General features: G+C 43.3%; 1 protein-coding gene across 1 annotated transcript; it reads right to left on the reverse strand.

Moving 5' to 3' along the window:
- Positions 1-5,491: 5,491 nt before the first annotated feature.
- LOC309563152 (cationic trypsin-3-like) lies at positions 5,492-18,739 on the reverse strand (the record flags this gene model as incomplete). The annotated part of the gene is made up of 5 exons (XM_082267486.1): positions 5,492-5,702; positions 8,962-9,098; positions 10,337-10,590; positions 14,267-14,429; positions 18,661-18,739. 5 exons carry the CDS (start codon positions 18,737-18,739, stop codon positions 5,556-5,558), a joined length of 780 nt encoding a protein of 259 aa, XP_082123612.1. The 3' UTR covers positions 5,492-5,555.
- Positions 18,740-25,724: the final 6,985 nt, after the last annotated feature.

Consider the following 25,724-nt stretch of genomic DNA (forward strand, 5'->3'; position numbering starts at 1 on the left):
GAATCAAACAAACCAAAATATTAAATGTCCCAATTAAAATAAAGTGACTTAATATTGTATGTGAAAAAGTCCCAATACACAGTGCAATCTCAGTGACAGATAAACAAAACAATCTTCATCTGTGCAAAAACGTGCTGCATGCTTCACTCCAAGTGCTCCAGTGACAGATAGTGAGATTAGCATACAATATTAAGTCACTTTATTTTAATTGGGACATTTAATATTTTGGTTTGTTTGATTCATATTAATTTATGATTATCACCATATTTGTATATCACTTGTCACGTATTTAAGCGATATTGGTTAACATTTATTCACTTAGCGCAGCAATATTATTTATTGATTACCGTGGGTGTTTTGTGTTTGGCACTGATTGCTTGCAGCTTTGTGATCATCACTTTTATTTTGAGGATTGCGCTGATTATTTCCACCTTATTGTTAGCTTCTAACTTTAGCTTGTTCAGTTAAAGCAGAACTCTGGGATCAGGAATAAAATCCTCTCATTAGTAAACCTACACTAAACAGTTAATTCATTTGTGAAATTCCTTACCATTAAAGAGAAAAATCTAAGGCCCCTTTCACACTTGTGTGACTTGAAAGTGGCGCGACTTTGCTGTGACTTGAAGCAATCCCTGTGTGATCTTGAGGTTCATGGGCCTCAAGTCGCATCAAAGTCAGACCAAAGTACTGCAAACCAATAAATATACGCTTATTGCGATTTTTTTTATTACCAAAAATATGTAGCAGAATACAAATTGGCCTAAAAGGATGAAAAAGTGTGGCTTTTTAAAAAAAAAATTGGGAATGTTATATAGCAAAATGTGGAAAATATTGTTTTTTTTTTTTCAGAATTGTCGCTCTTTTTTATTTATATCGCAAAAAATAAAATTGCATAGGTGACCAAATACCACCAAAAGAAAGTTCTATTTGTGGGGAAAAAAAGGACATAAATTATTATTAAGGTACAGCATCGCATGACTGCGCAATTTTCAGTTACAATAACTCAGTGCCAAATTGCAAAAGTGGCCTGGTCATTAAGGGGGCAAATCCTTCCCGGTCCAGAACTGGTTAATTGTGAATTTGCCCACTTCAACATAAATCACACCCCCTCATTTTCCAACCACACCACTCAGCACACAGACAGTGAGGTAAAATGCTAAGTTACATTTTTTATATTTTATTTTCAGTGTGATGTGTATTATATGTTACATATCACAGACCGGTATTGTGGTACTATTGAAGTTTTTTTTGAGATTTACACACATTAGAGGGTTCCACCATTTTTGTTAAGTTATTGATTAGTAAGTTAGTGCTGCACTTTTATTGTTTCATTTGTGGCATTAATAAACAAACATCGACAGATTTCAGTTGTGCCCAACCAAGCCAGCTGAGCTCCTCTCCCATCCCTGCACTCAGTGCACTGATAGGCAGCACTGATTGGCAGCATTGATTGACAGCATTGATGGGCACTGATTGATACTGATAGGCAGCACTGATTAGAAGCACTGATGAGCATTGATAGACGGCACTGATTGTCAGCACTGATTGGCACTCATTGGCAGCACTGATGGGGCTGTAGTGATGGGCACTGATTGGTGGCACCAATAGGGCTGCACTGATGAGGCTGCAGTGATGGGCACTGATAGGTGGCACTGATTAGTGGCACTGATGAGGCTGCATTGATGGGCACTGTTTGGCAGCACTGATGGGGCTGCACCGATGAGGCTGCAGGTATGGGCACTGATAGGTGGCACTAATTGGCAGCACTGATGGGGCAGCAGTGATGGGCACTGATAGTTGGCACTAATTGGCAGCACTGATGGGGCAGCAGTGATGGGCACTGATAGGTGGCACTAATTGGCAGCACTGATGTGACTGCAGTGATGGGCACTGATAGGGTCACTGTGTTGGGGAAGGGGCAGCTGCATCCCCACCAATCTGCCGCACCATTTGCGGCTACAGCCGGTGGAAGAGGGAGGAGGGGAAGCCAGTCAGCACCTGCAGGGAGGTGGACGCGGGTTGGTGCTGTGTGGGAGGGAGGCGGTGCATGGCATCAGTGAGGGGGACGGGTGCCAGTACGGGGTTGTACCAGTGAGGGGGATCTATTTTTAGAGTCAAAACCCCTGAACCTCCAAGCCGGCAATAAGGGAGAGGAGCTGGCTACCAGGTGCTGGGGGAATGGGGGGGGGGCTAGGAGGGGGACATCCAGCATCCAGGAAACACAGGTATAGCAGTTAGGGGGAGAGGGAGATGCGGAATGTATCAGGCAGTGGGGTGGATGAGAGGGAGCCAAGGAGCTGAAGATATTAGGGGGGGGGAAGATACAGAAGGTGTCGGGCGGCAGCGACAGGTTGCCGAATGGGAAATGATAACCCGGTCTGGTGAGAGAGGTACGGGGAGAAGAGACTGACGGTGGCAGCTGGGCAGATTGTATCCAGAAGTAAGACACCATTGGCGGTACATACCGGGGGTCTCTGTCTCCTGTCCTGCCCACTACAGCAAGTAGGGAGGGAAGTACAAGTCTCTGCTTGCTGGAGAAAACTACAAATGGGAGGTGGCAAGACCGGTGGCTGGGGGGATAGGAGGAATAACAGCCATTGCTCTTACAAAAAGGAAATCACTGGGAACTAATGCCTTTTTTTTGCATATTTGCAAATAACCAGGCTGTTACAGAGCAAGACCTAACAAGGAGATGGATGGCATATTTGGTAAAAGGTAGTAGATCAGCAAACAGGACATGTAAAAAAGTTTTTACCCGGAGTTCTCCTTCAAGCTTTGACAATAAAACCTGGAAGCTGATTGGCTTCTATGCAGAACTGCACCAGATTTTTCACTCTCCATTTATAGTAAATCAACCAATGTGCTTTATGCAGAGGGGTACAGTCATGATGGATCAGGAAAGGGTCTTCAGTGTTTGAATTGCACCATTGCCTTTAAAATTTTTGTATTCTGTAATATTACCAGTACCTTTTACTGGAAACCTCTGAACTTAGTAATTTGGAGGGGATTCCATATGGGTAGGTGTGATGGTTAGGTGTTCACAAACATTTCACCATACAGTGTAGAGGATATGGAGGAGATTAGAAAATGTGATGTTCTCCTTTGGATACAAGCAACCTCTCTGAATTACTTGTTGACTTACTTTTTTATCACAGTGCCTAACAAGCAGGATTATGAGAAAAAGACCAGATGGCAAGATGTTTCCAGAGGATCTGCCAACCGACTTGTCCCTTTCCAAGTGTCATTGGCTTAACTACTGACAGAGGAAGGTGCCAGGGTCCCGGGGCCCATGAGGTGAGAGGGGCTCTTTCCACCTATCCTTTGCTTTGTTATCATATTACAGTAAAACCAAAACTAAATAATCATTGTTTTAATGTAGCCATATACTGAATTTTGGCTGGTTCTTGATGGACCAATCGAAATTTGCTTAGAGGGTGGCCTTGCCGGTAGTCTCCCATCTGATATCAAAGGAGTCAGGTAGAACATTTTCGGTCAAACAGCAGCTATATCCAATCAGATGAAGCTGCTGTTTGAGCATTCTGACAGCTGCCATAACACAATAAGCTCACTGAGAGATTCCTCCAACCACAATATGAAGAAATCTGTTTTTGTGTGTATGGCCAGCCTTAGACTTGCTCAGCTTTTATTAAATGCACAATAAAAAAATATCAACACATAGGGGTTTCTTTACTAAAATTGGAGAGTGCAAAATCTAGTGCTGCTGTGCATGGTAGCCAATCAGCTTCTAACTTCAGTTTGTTCAGTTAGGGTTTGACAAAATACCTGAAAGCTGATTGGTTTCTATATGGAGCTACACCAGATTTCGCTTTCTTAAGTTACATGCTAGGTTCACAACTATGCATGTGGCTACGGGTGCGAGAACTGCACCCATAGCCACACGTACAGGTGTGAGCCTAGCGTGTATCTTAAGAATCGCAACCACCCGTAGTGAAAATGCTCTGAGAAAATGCATGGGGCTGCCATTCATTCTGAATGGCATCCCACGCATGTAACAATGCAGCGCGTTTGCGGGTGCTGGAACCACAGGGAAATCACATGTTAAAAATGACCATATGATTTCCCTGCGACCACGTTTTGGAAAAGATGCATGCATTTTTTCAGCGAAAAACAGAGGCATGGCATGCTATTCATTTGAATTTGAATGGGCTGCCATGCCTGTACAAATGTGGGCTGCAAAAACGCTATGGTGTTACATAGTTACATAGTAGTTGAGGTTGAAAAAAGACAACAGTCCATCCAGTTCAACCTGGAACCTAGCATGGTGTGAACCTAGCATTAGTAAATCAGCCCATACTTTCCAGAAATTAGTTTTTGGTGTTATTGTGGCGTTATGTTTTCAGTTTAATCTTTCTTATGGATGGATTTATGATGGCGTATTCCCAAGTAATTTCACCAATGGCAAGGAATTTGTGGCATGTCATTATATAAATTTTAACATTGGCTACTAATTTCAGACAGAACTTTGTAAATCCATATACAGTACCAAGGGCTCTATTTATAAAAATAATTGCTGTGTGAATGTCACAGAATTCACAAATAATTCTCATAACCCAAGACCTGTTTTGTGTGCCGCTTAGGCTCTCTTGGAGGGGGTGCAAGTCCTATGACATCCACCGCTGGGAGTGCTGGTTCGGGAGGGAGCTAGTCCCGACTCCTCGCAATGGCTCAGAGCGAAGAGAAAGTCTCCCTATAGCCGCACATCCATGACATCCCTGATGTGTGCTGCAACCTCAGCCTGGACTCCGACCAGGCCAGGCCCCCAATACGTTTCGTTCCATCCCTCGGAGATTAGTCATGGGGACTAAGCTCGAGGGGCGGAGCAAAACATATTTGGGCTGTGGCCTGGTTGGAGTCCAGACTGAGGTTGCCACATATACACACCTCAGGGATGTCATTGATGTGTGGCTATAGGAAGACTTTCTCTTCACCCTAATACAGGGGTCTCAAACTGGTGGCCCTCCAGCTGTTGCAGGACTACAATTCCCATGAGTCGTTGCAAGGCTGATATTCACAACCATGACGGGCCAGTTTGAGACCCCTGCTCTAACATGTTTATTTCCTATGTTTGCCTCCTCCATCTAGCAGTCGTAATTCAGTATTCTCCCGTTTGAGGTATTTCAAGAAAATAATGCATTAAAGTCACTAGATCAGTGGTTCTCAACTCCGGTCCTCAGGACCCACTAACAGGCCAGATTTCAAGTATCATCTTGGGGAGATACAGACTAGAATACTGCAATCACTGAGCAGCAAAATATATCACCTGCGATGTATTTCAGTTATCTTGCAAACCTTGCCTATTAGTGGGTCCCGAGGCCCGAAGTTGAGAACCACTGCACTAGATAGAGCTGATGACTATACACAATAAAGATATTAGACACATTATGTGATTTTATTGTGACAGTTTGTGAATGCTCAGATATTCCCACAGATTTTTAAAAGTAGACTTTAAATGAGACCATATGATTTCCAAAATAATTTTTATTGCAATTTTCATAAACATCAGGGCCTTTTTCTGCTGTGTCAGTTTAAAACACTTAGCTGGAAATAGTCTTCTCAATCCAGGACAAGTAGTTACACACCTTGGTGTATACACCCGGGTATCCGGGCAAGGCACAGCCGTAACCCCAGGATACAACTCCCTGCAGCTCTCCATTGCAAACCACAGGACCACCAGAGTCACCCTGGGGGAGATAAATAACAGAATCAAAATACACTCATTGCCTGCAACAACCTGCTGAGTTCTTGATTTACATGAACTGTTGGGAAGGTCTTAGCAGTGGTAGGACAGGAATTACTGGAGGGGAATGACTGGTGTTCTTCTTCTTCTGTGTTTATCTGCAGTTGTCACATTCAGTTGGACCTATTCTTTAATGCAGAAGACATTTCATAGCTTATCCAAGTCACATCTTCAGTTCTAATGAGTGTCAGGAAAATACCCCAGGACACTCATTATAACTAAACGAGTGGCTTAGGGACGAAACGTCTTCAACATTAAAGAGCAATTCCAATTGGATGAAACTATTACTAGATATACCATGACCTGAATAAATAAGAGTAACTAATATTTATAATGCCCCGAACCATAACTTTGAACAAGCGCCTTAGGGGTTGGCACACTCAAAACACACACCCTGTCCAGGTAGAGAGAGTCCAAGAAAACACACTGGAAAGGTGCCTCTAATATTTATAGAGCCACAAACCATACCTCTAAACAAGGGCCTCAGGGGTTGGTTGAAGGACCTCAGAGGTTGGCACACTCTAAACACGCACTCTGCCCAGGTAGAGCCCAGGAAAACACACTAAAAAGGTGCTCCTTATATTTTTTATGCCTTAAACCATATCTGTGAGCAAGAGCCTCAGAGGTTGGTTAAAGGGCCTCAGGGGCTGGAACACTCAAAACAAAAATCCTGTCCAGGTAGAGCCCAGGAAAACACACTGGAAAGGTGCTCCTAATATTTATAATGTCACAAACCATACCTCTGAATAAGGGCCTCAGGGGTAGGTTAAAGGATCTCAGCGGTTGGCACACTCTAAACACACATCCTGCCCAGGTAGAGCCCAGGAAAACACTGGAAAGGTGCCCCAAATATTTATAATGCCCCAAATCATACCTCTGAACAAGGGGCCTCAGGGGTTAGCTGAAACAAAAAATATTCAAAGCTCAGTGTTTCCACTGTTCTTTCTAAAACCTCTTTCCTGTAACAGACAGATGTAATGTCGGGATAGGAATAACACCAGTCTGGGCACGCTCTGAGCTGCATACAAGGAAACACTTGTGAAGTTAGCCCTTCTATGCATTTTAAAGCAGGCTGTACCCGCATCTAATCCCTTACTAGAATACAGGTGGATGTACTTCGGTCTGTTACGGGAAGGAGACTTCAGTAAATACAGTGGGAACACTGAGCTATGAATATTTATCTGTTTTAACCAACCCCTAAGGCCCTTGTTCAGGTAAGGTTTGGGGCATTATAAATAATAGGGGCACCTTTCCAGGGTGTTCTCCTGGGCTGTACCTGGGCAGGATGTGTGTTTAAAGGGTGTCTTCTCCTAGACCTTACCCCAGTGTATGTTGTAGGCCCAAGAACTTGCGCTAAAGCTGGAGTGAGTACTTGAAAATAACCTAGTGTCAGGACCTGGGTTTGAACCTGCAACCTCTGCTGTGTCTAGTGATGTCTCTTCTTGCTGGAATGCTGGTCAGCTGAATCTTGTTTCTCTTGATTTTTGAGCCCTTTGCTCCTCCCATGAGCTTCCTTACCAGATTTCTGAGACTTTTGGGAGCCAAAAGCCAACCACGTCCCTGCCGGCGTGGGCTCACCAGCCAATTTTAAGGTATCACGCACTGAAATAATCAGGGATTCCACTAAAGCGCGTTCCCGGGCTTCAGCTGAAGAAGACAGGTCCTATTCACCATCTGACTGCGAGGACAGCGACCCCTCAGGTAGGGGGGCATCCAGGGCGACCCCATCAGCCTCTGAATCAGAGGATACCTCCATAGAAGGAGAAGGCAGCAGCCGTTTTCGGCTGTTAACCTTTTTCATGACTAAATAAATTTTTGTCTCCAGGTTTTCCAGGGCAGCTGAAATCGAGACCAGCGACTGCGATCCGGACAGTCTGGGAGTCGCACAGCATGTGTCTGAGGGTGATTTTCCAGTTTGGGACTCCAAAGTGCAAATTGCAAAAAATGGAGTACTGTCGCTTTAAGAGCGCCGAACTAAGAACTGATAGCAGAAAGTGTAAGGATATGCCCGCAGGGACCCCAATACATTTCCACCTCAGACACACTTCCTCCTGAATCTACCACAGCATGGAGAGAAAAGCAGGAAATGACCACATAGGAAGTGATGTCGTCTGATAGGGAAACACTGCCAAGTATAGCACCAGGGCTACACAAAGATGGACACCCATAGAAAACAATAGGAAGCTGCAGGGAAAATGGCTGCCCCATACAAGTCTATGGGGAAAAAATCTCATTGCCCACATCTAAGATGGTGGTGCCTACAACGCACCAATGCAGCTAGGGACCGACACATAAAGGCCTCAGGAACCACAACAGGGACCAGCAAGCCCAAGGTACCATGCCCCCCCCCCCCCCTCATAGCGCCAGAGCACACCAGACACACAGCCCCCGTAGGGTAATGACAAAGAGGCTGCCCTTAAAGGGTCTGCTACTAATACTGCAACTTCAAAATACGCATCCTTTATCTTTTTATTTTTGGGTATCATACACCCCTTAACCTTCTCCTGTCACTGTGCTCAACAATAAATTGTAAAGACTAAAGTGACTGGCACCCAACTTATTTTCTGTTCCATCATATACCAAGGAACAGACCCTAAGATTTAGATGTTGGCCCATCAAATCACCTGGGAGACCACATCTGCCACCCAAGAGCAAGGGGATGCTACACCTATTTATGGGCAAATCTGGAGAGGGTCCTTTCATTTTCTTACCCATGCTGCTCTCACCCTTCCAAAGCCATATTTTACTTACCAGAGTCTGCTGTGATTCTCCATGGCACCTTATCTGGGAGTAATGACCTGTAATCCATTGATCAATCCACTATGGGGTCTCCTGGCCAGTCTTGTAGGTTCTTTTTTCCCTATCACCCTTTCTAGTGATGGATGGTCCTCAGTGATTAAGGGAGCTTAATGGACATAATTACATCATTGCTGTTCACAGCATAATTTTACTGTGAGCCCATGATGACTAATTATTTAATATTAATTATTTATTCATTATTTACTCTCTATGACATCTGCACTAACAGAAAGAGGAAGAGTTTAGATTCTGAATTGCAAAGCAGTAAGTTTACGGGGGACATGGCCCGAACTGCAATTTTTATTTTGATAACAGCTGATCAGTGGATTAAAAAAAAAACAGATGTGTTGAATTGGACTATTGCTCATTTGTTCTATTTCCTATTGTGTATGTCTGGTGTGTACCTGACAAGAGTCCTTTCCACCGTCCATATACCCCACACAGATCATGTTCTCAGTAATTTTCCCAGGATAGGCATCTTGGCACACTTGGTTGTTAAGAATGGGGGCCTGAAGGCACTGCAGGAGGTTAGGATAATTAACTAGAAAGAAATCAAAAGAGTTTACAGTATGTAGTATCAGTAGAACCTGGGCTGGAACTTTTAAAACACATCATCTGTTCTCAATCAAGTTTCTGTGGAACCCTAGGGGTCTATCACAGGTTGCTAGGAGTACCTTGAGCAATGAGAAATGTTGCCTCCCAAATAAGTACCTACTTACATCAATAAACTTTTACCTATCTGTATGGAGGGATTCTTCCCACTGTCCACCATTGTAAAGAGCATTCTTATCACAGGCCACCAATGTAAGGAGCATTCTTCTAACTGACCAACAATGTGAGGATCATTCTTCCCTCTGACTACCAATGTAAGGATCATTCTTCCCTCTGACTACCAATGTAAGGGGTATTCTTCCCTCTTACCACCAATGTAAGGAGTTTTCTTCCCACTGACCACCAATGCAGGGACCATTTTCCCACTGCAAGGAGGATAATTCCCACTGTCCCCCAATGTAAAGGGCATTCTACTGACCACCGATGTAAGGGACATTCTTCCCACTGTCCACCAGACTAAGGGGCATTCTTCCCACTGACCACCAATGTAAGGATCATTCTTCCCTCTGACTATCAATGTAAGGATCATTCTTCCCTCTGACTACCAATGTAAGGGGTATTCTTCCCTCTGACCACCAATGTAAGGAGTTTTCTTCCCACTAACCACCAATGCAGGGACCATTTTCCCTCAAGGGGGATAATTCCCACTGTCTGCCAATGTAAAGGGCATTCTACTGACCACCGATGTAAGGGGCATTCTTCCCACTGTCCACCAGACTAAGGGGCATTCTTCCCACTGACCACCAATGTAAGCAGTATTCTTCTTACTGCTCACCAATGCAATGGACATTCTTCCCACTGATCACCAATGTAAGCAGTATTCTTCTTACTGCTCACCAATGCAAGGGATATTCTTCCCACTGATCACCAATGTAAGCATTCTTCCCACTGACCACCAATCTAAGGGAAATTCTTCCAATTGACCACCAATGTAAGAGACATTCTTCCCACTGACCACCAATGCAAGGGATATTCTTCTCACTGACCACCAATGTAAGGGACATTATTCCCACTGACCACCATTGTAAGAAGCACTCTTCCCACCGACCACCATGCTAATGTACCAGGAGCTAGAGACACAATACTTCGTAGTAGGAGTTCTTTCAAGGGTTGAAAAACTGTACGTATCAAGACTGATATATACTGTTAGTCATATTCCATTCTTACCTCCATCACTCAGCGTATTCCCCCATCCAGATATCAGACAGCGAGTGCCCTCCACTGCACAGCGAGTGGGCAGGCTGACAGCTCTGACCTGGCTGTTAATCTTGACTGGTTTACGGAGTCGGATTAACATGATGTCATTATCAAGAAAGTTAGGATCATATTTTGGGTGCTGGATAGCTTTAGAGACCTTAATAAATTGTTCTGGTCCTTCCAATGCACCAATGTTGTGTTCTCCAAGCCGGACCTCAATATTCCTAAATATGTTCAAAAAAAGTTTATTAAATAAACAGTTATAGCAGTTGCTACTAGTTATTAAATTTATGTAAACCTTTAATGGGAAGACATTTAGGGGTCTAGTTATCAAAATTGTTACCCATGATTCGCCCAACTTTTTTCTCAAGATTCACATGATTTATTGATAGACATTGATACATGGACTCTCTTGTCTGCTAAACCCTTGTGTAAGATGGACATTTTCCATGTTTATGTTTCCTAAAATGCTGTTTTTTTTTAAAAATACTTTTTCCCATCTCAATGTTGCTGATCTTCTCCATCCTCTTTCAGCCACTTTCAGTATACGTGCACTTGCTCAGCTGCACTTACTCGGCTTCCTGACCGGGACAACAGAGGAGCATACCTGTGCAATGTGTGTTGGCATGGCTGACATGGGTGACAATGCATGAGCATAATTGGGAGACAATGTCACCCCATAATAGAAAGTGCCTGAATAAAGACTTTAATAGCAGGATGAACTGAGATGATATAATGGAAATTGCATATGTAAAGGTTTGAAATTAAATTCAAATATTCAGGTTGGACCGAACACTGAAAATTCAGGTGTTCGTCCAAATGCCGAAGGTTTAGGGAGTTTGGCATGGATGAACATTACAGCTTCTGGTTGTCTATGATTGCTACTGAAGCAGTAGGTGCTTATACCTGCCACGTCCTTACCAACCACTTACATTACCTGGTCTATTCACTTACATGGCTTGTAATCCTCAGCCATGTAAGCAAAGGGATTGGGATAGAGGGCTGACATATTTTCCCAAATATGGCCACATGGGCCATTCAACGAGGTTTGGATTCAGCACCCAAACTTTACTCATGCTTGCCGAATCCTAACTGAACCAAACCTTGATGTGTTTGGCTCATCACTGGCCTTGAAGACATAATAAGAAGTGAGAAGAAATCTCTTCACAATGAAGAACGTCCTTTCTTAACTACCTCCTGCCCGTCATATAGACAACAAATGCTGGCAGGCGGGATATTCTGTTGTTCTGGGACGATGCCGCCTATCAGTGCTCATCAGTACAGCATATGAGTGCTGCCTATCAGTGCCACCTTTAAGTGCCCATCAGTGCTGCCTATCAGTGCCCATCAGTGCTGCATGTTAGTGCCTCCTCATCAGTGCCGCCTCATAAGTACCCATCAGTGCACCCTCATTTGCTCATCCTAGGCCTCTTGTCTCCCAAGATAAAGGATATAAGTTTCTTTTGGAAAGTTGACAAATCGGACCAGACAAGTGCCACTGGCATTGTGCAGAATAAGTATAAGACTTTCGGAAGAATTTTCATCTTCAAAGAATGTAGTCTGCCAAACCACGACAGAGGGTGAAGTAGCCATCTGGCCATGTCAGCTGTTAGACATTTAAAAAGTGTCAGATAATTCTAGGAGTATAAAGTACGCAAGGATGGAGTAAGATTAATGCCCAAATATGGGAGAGCTTCAGAGTGCCAAATAAAATTGTAAGACTGTTTGAGAGCGTGCCTTCCCCCAAAGAAATATTCATGGCCTGTGACTTGTCATGGTTTATTCTAAGACTCAAGATCTTTGTAAACGGTTTAAGTATTGTGTATAGTTCGGGGAGGGTAATGATAGGCAATGAGACCATCACGACTCGCCATTTTTAGATATCCTCTTAGGCACCTTTCACACTGTCCGCTACGTCGGCGGACTCCGTTTATCTCACTGGGGGATTGATCCGCCGATTCCCTGCTGAGCAGGCGGATGACAGCTCTGTCCCTGCTCTGTGTGCGGAGATGGAGCTGTCAGGTCCCCACTGTCCTCTATGGGGGAATTGGATGAGAACGGACCGCCTGTCTGTTCTCATCTGATCCGATCCGCCAGACGGATGGAAAATAGGGTTTCCATCTGTCCGGATTTGACGGACAGGATCGGATCGGATGTCAGCGGAGATGTCTCCGCTGACATCTGCTGCCCCATAGAGATGCATGGGGCATCCGTTCAGATCCGCCTAAAAAACTGACAGGCGGATCTGAACGGTCCTCATGTGTGAAAGGGGCCCAACTTTGAGTCCTGGTGACAATACAGTAGCCACAATAACATATAGAGAGGGTGAATCCTGAGACAGTCAGCAATAATAACCTGACAGAGGTACTAACCCTTCACCACTCTATCCAAAACATGAAAAAATGTTAGCTTTCAATACACTTTAACCACCTAAGGACCGTGCCTTTTCTGGCACTTTTTGTTTACTAGTAAAAATCTGTATTTTTTTCTAGAAATTTGCTTATGACCCCCAAACTTTATATATAGATATATATATTTGCAGAGACCCTAGAGAATAAAATGGGAACTGTTGCAATTTTTTATGTGACATGGTGTTTGCACAGCAATTTTTTGGGGAAAAAATACACGTTAATGAATTTTATTGCAAAAAAGACAATATATAACCCAATTTGATGCTAAAATATAAAATATGATGTTCTGCTGAGTAAAAAGATACCGAACATGTCCTGCTTTAAAACTGCGCACGCTCGTGGAATGGTGACAAACTATGATACTTATAAACATTTTTACAGGTTACCTGTTTAGAGTTAGGCCCCTTTCACACTTGTGCAACTTGTCCTGCGACTCTGGACTGCATTTCCAATGAGTACCATTCATATCTGTGCAACTTCAAGTCGCAACGACTTCAAAATAGTCCCTGCACTACTTTGGGCCCATTTTAATGTGTTTTGAGGTCTATAGACATAGGCATTGTTTCAAGTCCAGTCAAAATCGCGGCAAAATCACGGTAAAATCGCAGCAGAAAAATCACAGTAAAATTGCACGACTTTTAGGTTGCAAAGGTGTGAAAGGGGCCTTACAGAGGAGGTCTAGCAATTGAATTATTGCTCTCGCTCTAATGTTTGTGGCGATACCTCACATGTGTGGTGAGAAAGCTTTACATATGTGTATGTGACTTATGTATGCGTTCACTTCTGCACGCCAACATGGAGAGATCGGGGTGCTTTAATTTTTTTTTTTTTTTCTTCTTTATTTATTTTTTTTTTTTACACTGACCTTTTAATGTATTATTTTTTTGATCACTTTTATTCCTATTACAAGGAATGTAAATATCCCTTGTAATATAAATAAGGATGATCTACTGTTGAAAGCAAAGGATTAAAAAATAAAAATGTTTGGTCTTTTGCTTAAAAAAATAAAATAAAAAAGTGTTTTATTTCGACCCTAGATCAGAAGTGATGTCATGACATTGGTCCGGTCCTCCTAGATCATAGAGATGGGGAGAGATGATCTGGTGACCTGCCGTATAATCATTTTTGGATCATTTTCTGGGCTTGCCAGTAACATTGGTGAGCAGCAGGGAGGTGGGGGGGGGGGGGTGACCTGCTGCTTCTAAATTTGATCCAGCAGCTAATCAGCAGCTCAGAACGCTTTTTTTAGAAACAGAATAGTCAGCTGGAAAAAAAAAAAATGCCGGGGTTATGGCTTAAAGCCATATATGTTTTGCAGTCAACATTTTGCACAAGAAATTGATTGTGTGTTGTAATTTTATTATTGTTTCATGTGCTGTTTTTTTATAAAAGTAATTTAATTATAATTATCAATACACTTATATTTGTATTCTTGGTACACGAAAACTAAAAGATTATACATTTGACTGCCATTAACCATACTACTTACCTTTGGTAGCAGTGTGCAGCAGAAATCACCCATAAAGTATTAATCAGGGACCCTCCACAAAAATGGTATCCAACATGCAGAGACACTTGGTAGGGAGCAGCGCCTTCCTGGCAGGTGTAACCACCAACAATCTTATCATCATCATCACTGATGGGGACGGCAGCTGCAGAGATTCACCAAATTTTAAAATAGTCTTATCTGTCATAATAACCTATAAGAATGCATTCAACCTTTCTTACAGCTGAACCATGGTTTTCCTACAGTCACCACCCCACCTCTCCACCTTGTTCAACCAGTGAATGCTTTTCTATCATTAAAAAGTTGCAAAGTATTCTGTAGATGGCGCTCATGCCTGGCATGGGACCCAGAAGCCAGTGGAGATCACTGGAGTAGTGTTGTCTTCTTCAATGACTGGCATGGGACCCAGAAGCCAGTGGAGATCACTGAAGTAGCGTTGTCTTCTTCAATGCCTGGCATGGGACCCAGAAGCCAGTGGAGATCACTGGAGTAGCGTTGTCTTCTTCAATGACTGCCATGGGACCCAGAAGCCAGTGGAGATCACTGGAGTAGTGATGTCTTCTTCAATGCCTGGCATGGGACCCAGAAGCCAGTGGAGATCACTGGAGTAGCGTTGTCTTCTTTAATGACTGGCATGGGACCCAGAAGCCAGTGGAGATCACTGGAGTAGTGTTGTCTTCTTCAATGACTTCCAGCATCTGAAGCTCATGTGTCAAACACAAGGCCCACAGGCCAAACCTGGCCCACCAAGCCATTCAATGGGGCCCTCACTCTATCTCAACAGTTGGCAGCAGAGGAGGACAGAACTCCTCCTAGAGATTCTGCACCTCTCTCTGCAGCGGTAGCACTGCCTCGTCTCAGCATTCAGCAAACCCTTGCAGCTGACTCCAGCCCTCTTCTGGTCCTCCTCAAAACCCTGCACTTTCTACTTCCCAGCTCCGCTTCCAGCTTCTTCCCAGGAGCAGCACATAGTAAGAGGGGTTCACTGTGATGCAAGGGAGGGTGGGGAACACTTGACATCTGATGTAAGAGGGGTGGGATGCTCTGGAAATTTAGTCTCACAGAAACAACTGGCCCTTTGGGGGCAATCATAATGCTGATGTGATAGCATGCTGCAATGGTGTGGTGACAGGGTGACTATATCCTCTCCCCTAGGTTCTTCCACTTACCGGACTGAGTGGACCCCCAGACCTTATAGTATAAGGGTCACTCAAGCAGAGTCCGGCATACAATCCGGGTAACGATCTTTAAATCCTGGCTGCGACCACTAAATGTCTCCTATTGACTCCCGGCAGGTTTTGACCTTAAGGAAAGGTGAAACCCAAATAGCGTAATATTGCTACAATAGGTTTATTAAAACATCCAAGAAAAAAACTCACATTTAATATGATAAGTACAGGCGGTGAAAGTCATGAATCGGTAGATCTCTGGGATTACGGTGTGCAGCGGGCTCCCTTGGCTCCGGCGTGCGTTCCACCACTACCTGAAATGACGTCACGAAAGGCGTGGAACCGGAAATTGCGTCGGCGCGTTTCGCCTCCCACTGGGCGTTATCACAGACGTATTCGTAACCGTTCGTATGCACACCGTAATCCCAGAGATCTACCGATTCGATGTTTTAATAAACTTATTGTAGCAATATTACGCTATTTGGGTTTCTCCTTTCCTTATGGTCAAAACCTGCCGGGAGTCAATAGGAGACATTTAGTGGTCGCAGCCAGGATTTAAAGATCGTTACCCGGATTGTATGCCGGACTCTGCTTGAGTGACCCTTATACTATAAGGTCTGGGGGTCCACTCAGTCCGGTAAGTGGAAGAACCTAGGGGAGAGGATATAGTCACCCTGTCACCACACCATTGCAGCATGCTATTGCACCTGATTTCCAGCACCTGAGCACTTTATCTTATCTTCAGCAACCTTCACTGGCTACCTGCTAAAGCACTTAATAATTTGGACTGAAAAAAATTTTTTTGGACTGTCATTATTAATTCAATATTTATTACCAATATTATTTATGAACTCTATGTATTTATTCACTTCACAGAGTGTTTTAATTGCATTATAGAGTTTGATATTTGTTATTATTTATATTTATATTCAGTCACGTTGAGCACTTTATGGTCTATTACACCAAATCTGCGCTGTTTGTTTTGCATTAACATTATAAAATCCTTTTGATTTCACGCACAGCAGCACTTTTGGAGGCACCTTACATATCACCATAGCGCAGCATTAACCCTTTGTTTCACATAATGCTGATGTGTCCTGCAAAAAAATTTAGTTTGATACCCTAGAGAAGCCTTTCTCAACCTTTTCAACACAGAGGAACCCTTAAAAGAATTTTTTTGGTTTCGGGGAACTCCTACTAAAAATGAAAAATCTACAACTCATGACACATTAGTGTGACAGTCAGTGGGAAGAATGCTCCTTACTCTTATCATCATTGGGAAGAATTATCCCCTTACAGATAGCTAAAAGGAACAATGGTGTTATTGGGAACTTATCTGAGTGGCAGAAATTGTCCTTTGCTCAATGAACCCATAGCAACCTCAGGAGGAACCTTTGGGCTCCACGGAACCCTGGTTGAGAAACCCTGTTCTAGAGGGATCCCACAGTATATGGTGTATACATAGTTACATTGGTTCAAGCTGGATCAAGGTAGCTATGTAAAATATGCAATACCTGAACTTTTTCTTTTAAGAAAAGATGTCCTGAATGTCGGGATAGATGTTGGAGGAGGTAGTGCAGGTCTGAGAGGGATTAGGGGTAGTAATTGTTTGCTAGGGTAAAAATGTGGGGTTAAGGTAGTATAAGTAGGGGTATAGGCAATGAAGTCAAGGGGGTATGAAAGCATGGAGTGAGGGGTTAGGGAAGTAATATTTGTGGGGTGGGGAATGTGAAGGTTCCTCTCTTCACCATAGCCATATCAGATGTCCTGTATTTATATGTTTTACAATTTTTGCATATATTGATTTTTATTAGAATCTCATTGAAACAATATTGGGATTTATAAGTTCTTCCCAAAGGGGGCACTGTCAGTCACAGTCAAGAACTAGTTATAAAACAGAGATATCCAAGAGTCTACAAGACATTCTACATAGGAGTCTACATCCAAGAGTATTAAGACATTCAACCCAAAGCTCAGTCCAAATGTTCCTTTACTGCCTTATATTAGTTCGTTTCCCCATTGAGTTCAATATGGTCAAAAGAGTCTTATGAATCCTAAATACCAGTGCACACATAGGAGACATATATACAGGCTAATGTTAAAGCACACAATTTTGGGCAAGGGGATTGCTTGCCAAAATCGTTCACCTACTTCATAAAACTTTATAACTGCAAAATACAGTACAGGGGTGGTTATATTTACAGACATTGGTTCCCATTAGCATTAACCATCAACAGGCTGGTTATCCAAACTCAGCCCTTCCCAAGTCCTGCTTTATAAAAACCATGGTGTCCATAATTTAGACCAGCCTTTCCCAACCAGGATTCCATGGAACCCTAGGATTTTCCGATAGGTTGCTGAGGATTCCTTGAACTGTGGCTGATTGATGGTGCCTGCATAGTTTTGTTTCCAGCAGCACTTGGCAGCGCGAGCGGCATGATATCAATGATATAATTTACTGTCTGTAAGGGTGGCATTCTGACCACCAACTGTATGGGGGGGCATTCTTCCCACTTGCCAGCAATGTAAGGGACTTTTTTTCCCCCCTGATTCCCTACCCAATAAGTTGGCTTCTGCAGGGATTCCCTAAGACCTCAACATTATTTCAAGGGTTCCTCCTTGTTAAAAAAGTTGAGAAAGGCTGTCTTAGACTGCTGAGGCCTGACATGTCTGACACAGCTGTATGTAAGGTGATGTAAATTGAGGTATCATTTTAAGACTATGGGGTTGATTCATTAACTGCAAGAGCAGTTGTTCCAGAGCTTAGTAAATGAGCAGAAGCTCTGCTGACTTCCATCATGCAATCATGTACAAGCAAAAAATGCATTTTTTTTCCTTGCATGTGATTGGGTATTCTGCTCAACCAAAAATAATAATTTTTGTTGATTTTGAAAAAATAAAAAAATATATATATATATATATATATATATATATATATATATATATATATATATATATATATATATATATATATATTTTTTTTTTTTTTTTTTTTTTTAACTGTTCCTACTCGGAGTGGAGGTCTCCATCCTCTTTCATATACAGGTTTGAATCTCCAGAAAACCCTACAAGCCATTGTTGTAGAGTATATTATAAAATACCATTCTTTATTCAAATACTAATGAGTAACATCAATAGGATAAATCATTGAATCATATTCAGAGTATGCAAACCCTGACATAAAGAAGACCCTGGAGTCATACATACCAGTGAGCCCAAGGATGGTGAGGAAGAGAAGGATCTTCATGTTGAGTTTCTTAGTCCTTCTATGATCTAGACACTTCATTATAACCTTTCTATGGATACATTTTTATCTCCTCTGTCAAGCCACATGTGTGTTCCCATACCTGTTCTTATCGAGCCAATTTTCTTCACCTTCATAACTGATGGCAAACACGTCAATTGGCAGAGATTGGCTTTCATTCTTGTATTTCGTTGGCACTCATATCCTAAATAGCCCATTATTCTTTCCACTTGTCCTCATGTTGGCGGTATTGGTAAAGTAATGTTTTATCTGGCATTTAAGAGGCAATGGGGTTGATTTACTAAAACTGCAGAGTGAAAAATCGAGTGCAGCTGTGCATGGCAGCCAATCAGCTGCTAACTTCAGTTTGTGCAATTAAAGCGGTTGTAAAGGCACAAGGTTTTTTACCTTCATGCATTCTATGCGTGAAGGTAAAACACCTGTGTGCAGCAGCCCCTCCAGTCCCCCCTAATACTTGAGCCCCCTCTTGATCCAGCGATGTCTTTGAGAGCCTCGGCTCTCCAGGGATTCGCACTCCTGATTGGCTGATAGCCGTTGGCTCCCGCTGCTGTCAATCACAGCCAGTGAGCCAATCAGGAGATGGAGGGGGGGGACCAAATTATGGCTTCATCTGTGAATGGACACACAGAGCCACAACTCTAGAGCATGCCTGCTTGGGTGCCCCCAGAGCAAGTTGCTTGCTGTGGGGGTGTCAGGTTGCCAGGAAACCAGACCACGCGAAGATGCAAGTAAAGTAAAACAGTTTATTAGGGCAACAACAATAAACGCACAGCAAGAGTGAGGAGCAAAATCTGGAACAGCCGGGGTCAAGTGCAGAAGCGGGTAGTCATCCAAGCCGCAATCAAATCTAGAAGCTGGTAGACATTCAAGTCAGGGTCAAGTCCAGTAGCAGGTAGTCTGCCGATGCGGGGTCCTCTGCTGATGCGGGGGTCGAGAGCCAGGAAAGTCGTCAGCCAAGCCAGGTCATGCACAGAGGAACACGGAGACCAGAAGACTACTAGCAGTGATGCCCCTTGGAGCACAAACACAAGGGCAAGGACTTCAAGCTATCAGGGGATATATATATATATATATATATATATATATATATATATATATATATATATATATATATATAGTCAGGGATGCAACATCATCACTGAGCGACGCCCAGGCAGCAGACAAGTGATGATGCAAACAGAGCTTATAAGAGCAGAAGTTGTATATGAGTAGTCTAGGAGAGGCTACCTATAGCGCTTGCTTCTAAAAATATATGATTTTAGTGCAAAAGTAGTCCCATAAATAGGTTTCCCACGGGACACACAACAAACAATGTGAAAATATTCTAATTAAATAATAAATGCAAAAGATATAAAAACTTAATAATAATAATTTAGCAGCTGCTATAGTTAGAGATAAGTTGGAAGGTATGTAGTCTAAACAATAGGCTACCTATAGCGCTTGCTTTAAATACATACAATAATGTGCACAAATAAATAACATAGATAAAAAGTCCAATGAATACATTTTCAGTGAAATTAATTGCCAAGTGAAAGTTCCAAAAAAGTGCAGATGGTTCTCATATAAACATTGATTCTTCAGTGCAAATTTTCTTAAATTAAAGTGCAGGTGCTGAGTGCTGTATTACATCCAAGTGATACTGGTAGAATTCAATCACTCACCAAATGTTGTGGGTCCCGTGTGCCTTATAGCACCAGGACCTATTCAGGCTTGTATAGCCCCCTGGGCTATAGAGCGATTTTTCTTTCTTGCTTCTGGGTGGGTAAGGTGATGGGGTCCCCCTCCGTCTCCTCTCCCCTCACCACGCCAAAGTATATGGGAGAAATAAGGCTCCAAATAATCACTTCCGTCACCACGCTGTGCGTTCCAATCTTAAGAGATTGGAACGCACAGCGTGGTGACGGAAGTGAGGGGTGGAACGCAAGCCGGAAGTTCTCCCGCGAGCGTCCATACCAAACGGTTTGCACCGTTCTCACCCGGTCACAGGCGGCCAACGGGGCCATAATTTGGAACTAGCACCCATATATCTCCTTGCACGATCCCTGCATGAGCCTTTACCGTGGAGTTTTTCGTTTTTTGGCTTTCTTCTGCCACTTTGATTGTTTTTTGCGTGAAGTTTTTAAAAAAAATCGTTTTGTTTGTGTGCATACCATTTTTTGCCCAGTTGGGAATAAAAAGTTTAAGAGATAACACACTATTTGGAGCCTTATTTCTCCCATATACTTTGGCGTGGTGAGGGGAGAGGAGACGGAGGGGGACCCCATCACCTTACCCACCCAGAAGCAAGAAAGAAAAATCGCTCTATAGCCCAGGGGGCTATACAAGCCTGAATAGGTCCTGGTGCTATAAGGCACACGGGACCCACAACATTTGGTGAGTGATTGAATTCTACCAGTATCACTTGGATGTAATACAGCACTCAGCACCTGCACTTTAATTTAAGAAAATTTGCACTGAAGAATCAATGTTTATATGAGAACCATCTGCACTTTTTTGGAACTTTCACTTGGCAATTAATTTCACTGAAAATGTATTCATTGGACTTTTTATCTATGTTATTTATTTGTGCACATTATTGTATGTATTTAAAGCAAGCGCTATAGGTAGCCTATAGGAGCAGCAGTTTGCACATGTCCAAGGTGGCTGCCAACAGGAATGCAAGGCAAGACCTTGACAGGGGGCAGGAGGGAGGAGCCAGGAGTGCCAGCGTGGGACCCGAGAAGAGGAGGATCCAGACTGCTCTGTGCAAAACCATTGAAATTACACTCTGCAGAGTTTAGTGATGAGAGCTCTGAGAACTGATTGGAGGGAAGGGACAAACCCCCTTTATACAGCACACAGGAACAGAGCTGAGGCTATCAATCATAGGCTGTGTTCTGGAGGTCCTTCCCCTGTCAGGAAAACTTGTCAAAAGTGATTCATGCTGATAGCAGGGGAACAAAGCAGCAGACAGAAATGACACTTAGTGCTCTTTACTGAGCCAAGTCCACACTATAAAGGGGTATGCTTTGTCCACATTTCATGTCTGAGGTTTACAACCACTTTAACCTGTTCCTGCCCATGCTGTAGCCGAAAGACAATGTTCGTGCTGCCCGTGCGACCCCTGCGGCACGTGGGCAGCACCCTCTGTGATTGCCCTGATCAGGTGCCCAGATCGGGGTAAAGGGCCAATCACAGTGCCCCTTTACCACCTGATCAGCTGTCAGCCAATGACAGCTGATCACACAATGTAAACAGAATCAGTGCCCACCAATGCTGCTAATCAGTGCCTACAAGTGCCAACTATCAGTACCTATCAGTACTGCTTATCAATGCCACCAAAAAGTGCCCATAAGTGCTGCCAATCAGTGCCTCATCATCACTGTAACCTACAGTGCTGTCTATAAGTGCCACCTACCAGTGCATATCAGTACCGCCTATCAGTGCCCATCAGTACTGCTAACCAGTGCCCATCAGTGCTGCCAATCAGTGCCTCATCATCACTGTAACCTACAGTGCTGCCTATAAGTGCCACCTACCAGTGCATATCAGTGCCACCTATCAGTACCCATCAGTACTGCTAACCAGTGCCCATCAGTGCTGCCAATCAGTGCCTCATGATCATTGTCACCTATTAATGCTGCCTATAAGTGCTGCCTATCAGTGTGGCCTTTAGTGCTCATCAGTGCCACCTATCAGTGCAGCCTCACCTGGGCCTCCTGATCAGTGTCCATCAGCGTCGCCTCATCAGTGCAGCCTCATCAGCGCACATCAATGAAGGAGAAAAATTACCCGTTTGCAAAATTTTATAACAATCTATAATTTTTGGGTTTTTTTCAAAATTTTTGATGTTCGTTTAGCAAATAAATAAACCCAGTGGTAATTAAATACCACCAAAAGAAAGCTCTATTTGTGTGAAAAAAAAAAATGTCATATGGGTACAGTGTTGCATGACTGCAATTGTCATTCAAAGTGTGAGAAAGCTGAAAACTGGCCAGGGCAGGAAGGGGGTAAAAGTGCTGCTAGGCAAGTGGTTAAGGTCAGCAAATGCTGTCTATGGTCTGATATAAAAGGGACTCTGATGGGGACCACGATGTAAAAGAGAATCTAATGGGGACCCCTATGTAAGGGGGGGCACTCTGATGTAAGGGGCACTCCAATGGTGATTTTGTTTAGCCTGCGAATATTTGTAAATTATAAAGTGGCCCTCATCCTAAAAATGTTGGAAATGCCTAGTCTAGAGGTAAATAAACTTATTCCTTGCTCCAGCGGGCTTTCTCAATGCGGTATGACCGGTCTTTTCTCTAAGGCACTCTGGCTGGTGGTTACCCTCTCATGTTATCAGGTACAATGCAGGACTATTAGTCCTGCGCTGTATGTGAGGATGGCGAGGGCCCACCCACAGCTCAGAATGTGGAAGAGAAGAGTGCTGAAAGCGTGCAGGAGTGAGGAGTAATGTAAGCATTAAATGTTAAAAAAGGATTTTTCATGTTCACCTAACTCTGGATTTTTCGCTTATTTCATTATATCACTTTCATATGATTGATTTTTTTCTACATATTTTTTTAATGATATATATAATTTATTAACTGAATGTTTATTCATGCCACATTATTTACCATATTATTATTCATGATTGCACTATATGGATTTAGCTCAGCTTCTTATTTATATTGATTATTTACAGCTTGTATCATAGTTGGTCAAGTGGCGGCTTACCTTTTCGTTTTTTTTACTTGACCTAGGGCTGATTTTTATATAGCATATTTGATATTTTTGTAAAAAATACAGTTAGAAACACTTTAACCAGTTCCCGTCTGACGTACATTTATAAACATCCTCGGAAGGGAAGGGTGATATCTTGGTCATCGCTACGGCTGCAGCAATGATTGAGATATCCTCTTTTATGATCGGTGATTCTGTACACAGTAAAAGTTATCCAATCAGTTAATGAGCTGCTGGATTACTTTTACAGGCAGGAGAAGGGCCCCCCACTGCCACCACCGCCTTAACCAGGCTCTCCCGTGCATTCAGAGAGCCCGCACAAGTGCCCCATAGGAAGCGGCTTCCTTTGGGTGCACTGGATGAAGAGGAGGAGCCAGGAGCGCTGCCGGGGACCCGAGAAGAGGAGAATCGGGGTTGTTCTGTGCAAAACCATTACACTGTGCAAGTAAGCACTTAGTCTAATGGACAGAATCATTTAATTTACATGTTATGAGCCCAGGTCATACTGGAACAACCCCAGTCTATGACTGGACAGAGGAAGCATTACATGTCTAAGCCAATTTGCTCTCTCCTGATGTCAGCATGCTTCTTGTCAGTCTCTGAACGGGTTGGCTCCTTGGAATCAGGCACCAGGAGGTCTTGGCATTAAAATTGATATCTTTATTTAATCGATTAAATCACATGTGTCAAACACAAGGCCGAATCCAGCCCTCCAGGCCATTCTATGTGGCCCTCGCACCTCTCCTGCAGCTGCAGGAGAGCTCCAGCCCTCCTCCAGACCCTGTGCTTTCTGCTTTCCAGCAATGCCTTCAGCTTCTTCCCAGCAGCAGCACAAGGTAAGAGTGGTGCACTGTAATGTAAGGGAGGGTGGGGGACTCAACCTCTGATGGTGGGGGGGGGCTCCTGACTTCTTATGTAAGGGTATGGGATGCTCTCAACATCTAGTCTTACAAATACAACTGGCCCTTTTGAGGGCAATCGTATTGCTGATTCAGCCCTCGATTAAATTGAGTGTGCCACCCCTGAATTAAATCATAAAATGGAAGCTTAGGCTTAGCTTAGGTTTCAGCCTACTGAATAGGCCTTAGGTTGGCTCCGTGTGCTGTTACTTGCTCTCACACTCCAGCCCTGCTGTACAGGGACTGGAAGAAGCTGATATTAGGTCTAATTCAGGTACTTACACGGCTTTTATTTAAAAAAATTAATTAATAATATATTGTACTATGTGGTTAATGTTATTGAAGATTCGTTGATTAAAATGCACATAATACATGCATATAATTGCATATATCATTTTTTCAGTTAAGCTGAACTGTCGATAAAATATTGAAGGCCTCCAACTCATCAAAACTGCCCCCTGGGAAGAGAGTGATCGGGACCAAACAGGTAGGGTTTTCTGTACTAATGATTACAGAACTGAATTCATTTATGTCTTTTATATCAGCCTAGAGTTCAGCTTTAATGTAGAATTCCAGTTTAACCTTAACTAGCATTTAAAATATTCACTCCCCCTCCTAACAACTATGCTGTGTAAAAAAGATGCATATATTTACCTATTTTCAGCTTGCTCTGGTCCAGTCATGCCAGTCATGTGTCAGCCCACTGTAGGGGAGAGGAGAGAACGCTCCAACAACAGCTGGTAAAGCCTGGGGAGGTGATGTCACCCATGGGCCCTTATGTCCTAGCCATTGTCGATGCTCCTTCTTCTCCCCTGCAGCTACCGCTGTCTGACACAGGGGAGCCAGATCATGTGACTGGACCGGAGTGGGCTGAAAATAGGTAAGTATATATATCTTTTTTAACACAGGTTAGTTGCCTCAATGTGTTTCAACTATAGGATGCCATTATACCACTACACTACTACTTGATGCCAATGTCTTTGTTTTTCTCTACACATTTGGGGCCTCTACTGTTGTCCTTTTAAGTGGGTTTGTGACCTCTCCTGGGGAACTTTTCCCTCTGTCCTGGTCTTATCGTAGGCATTGAGGCAAAGGCATTGTGTACCATCTCCCTGCATATGCCCATATACTCTGAAGATGGGGAAACGTTTCCGAGAATTGCATCAAGTATAACTGCCTACCTTCTATTGTCTACTGTGTATGAACAATATGCCAGTGGAATTGTAACCATGAATATTTTAAGATGTTAATTAACTTCATGACATGGAACTAGGTGAATAATTTATAGGGGTTATTTCAAACAGGATTGATAAGGATCTTTAATCACTACCCCCCCCCTCCCCGGGTGGACGTCCATGGATGTTATAAGTCGTTATAGCGGGATGATAGCTGCAGCTACAGGC

The sequence above is a fragment of the Pelophylax lessonae genome (genome assembly GCF_965119305.1).
Source record: "Pelophylax lessonae genome assembly, chromosome: 9".
Lineage (NCBI taxonomy): Eukaryota > Metazoa > Chordata > Amphibia > Anura > Ranidae > Pelophylax > Pelophylax lessonae.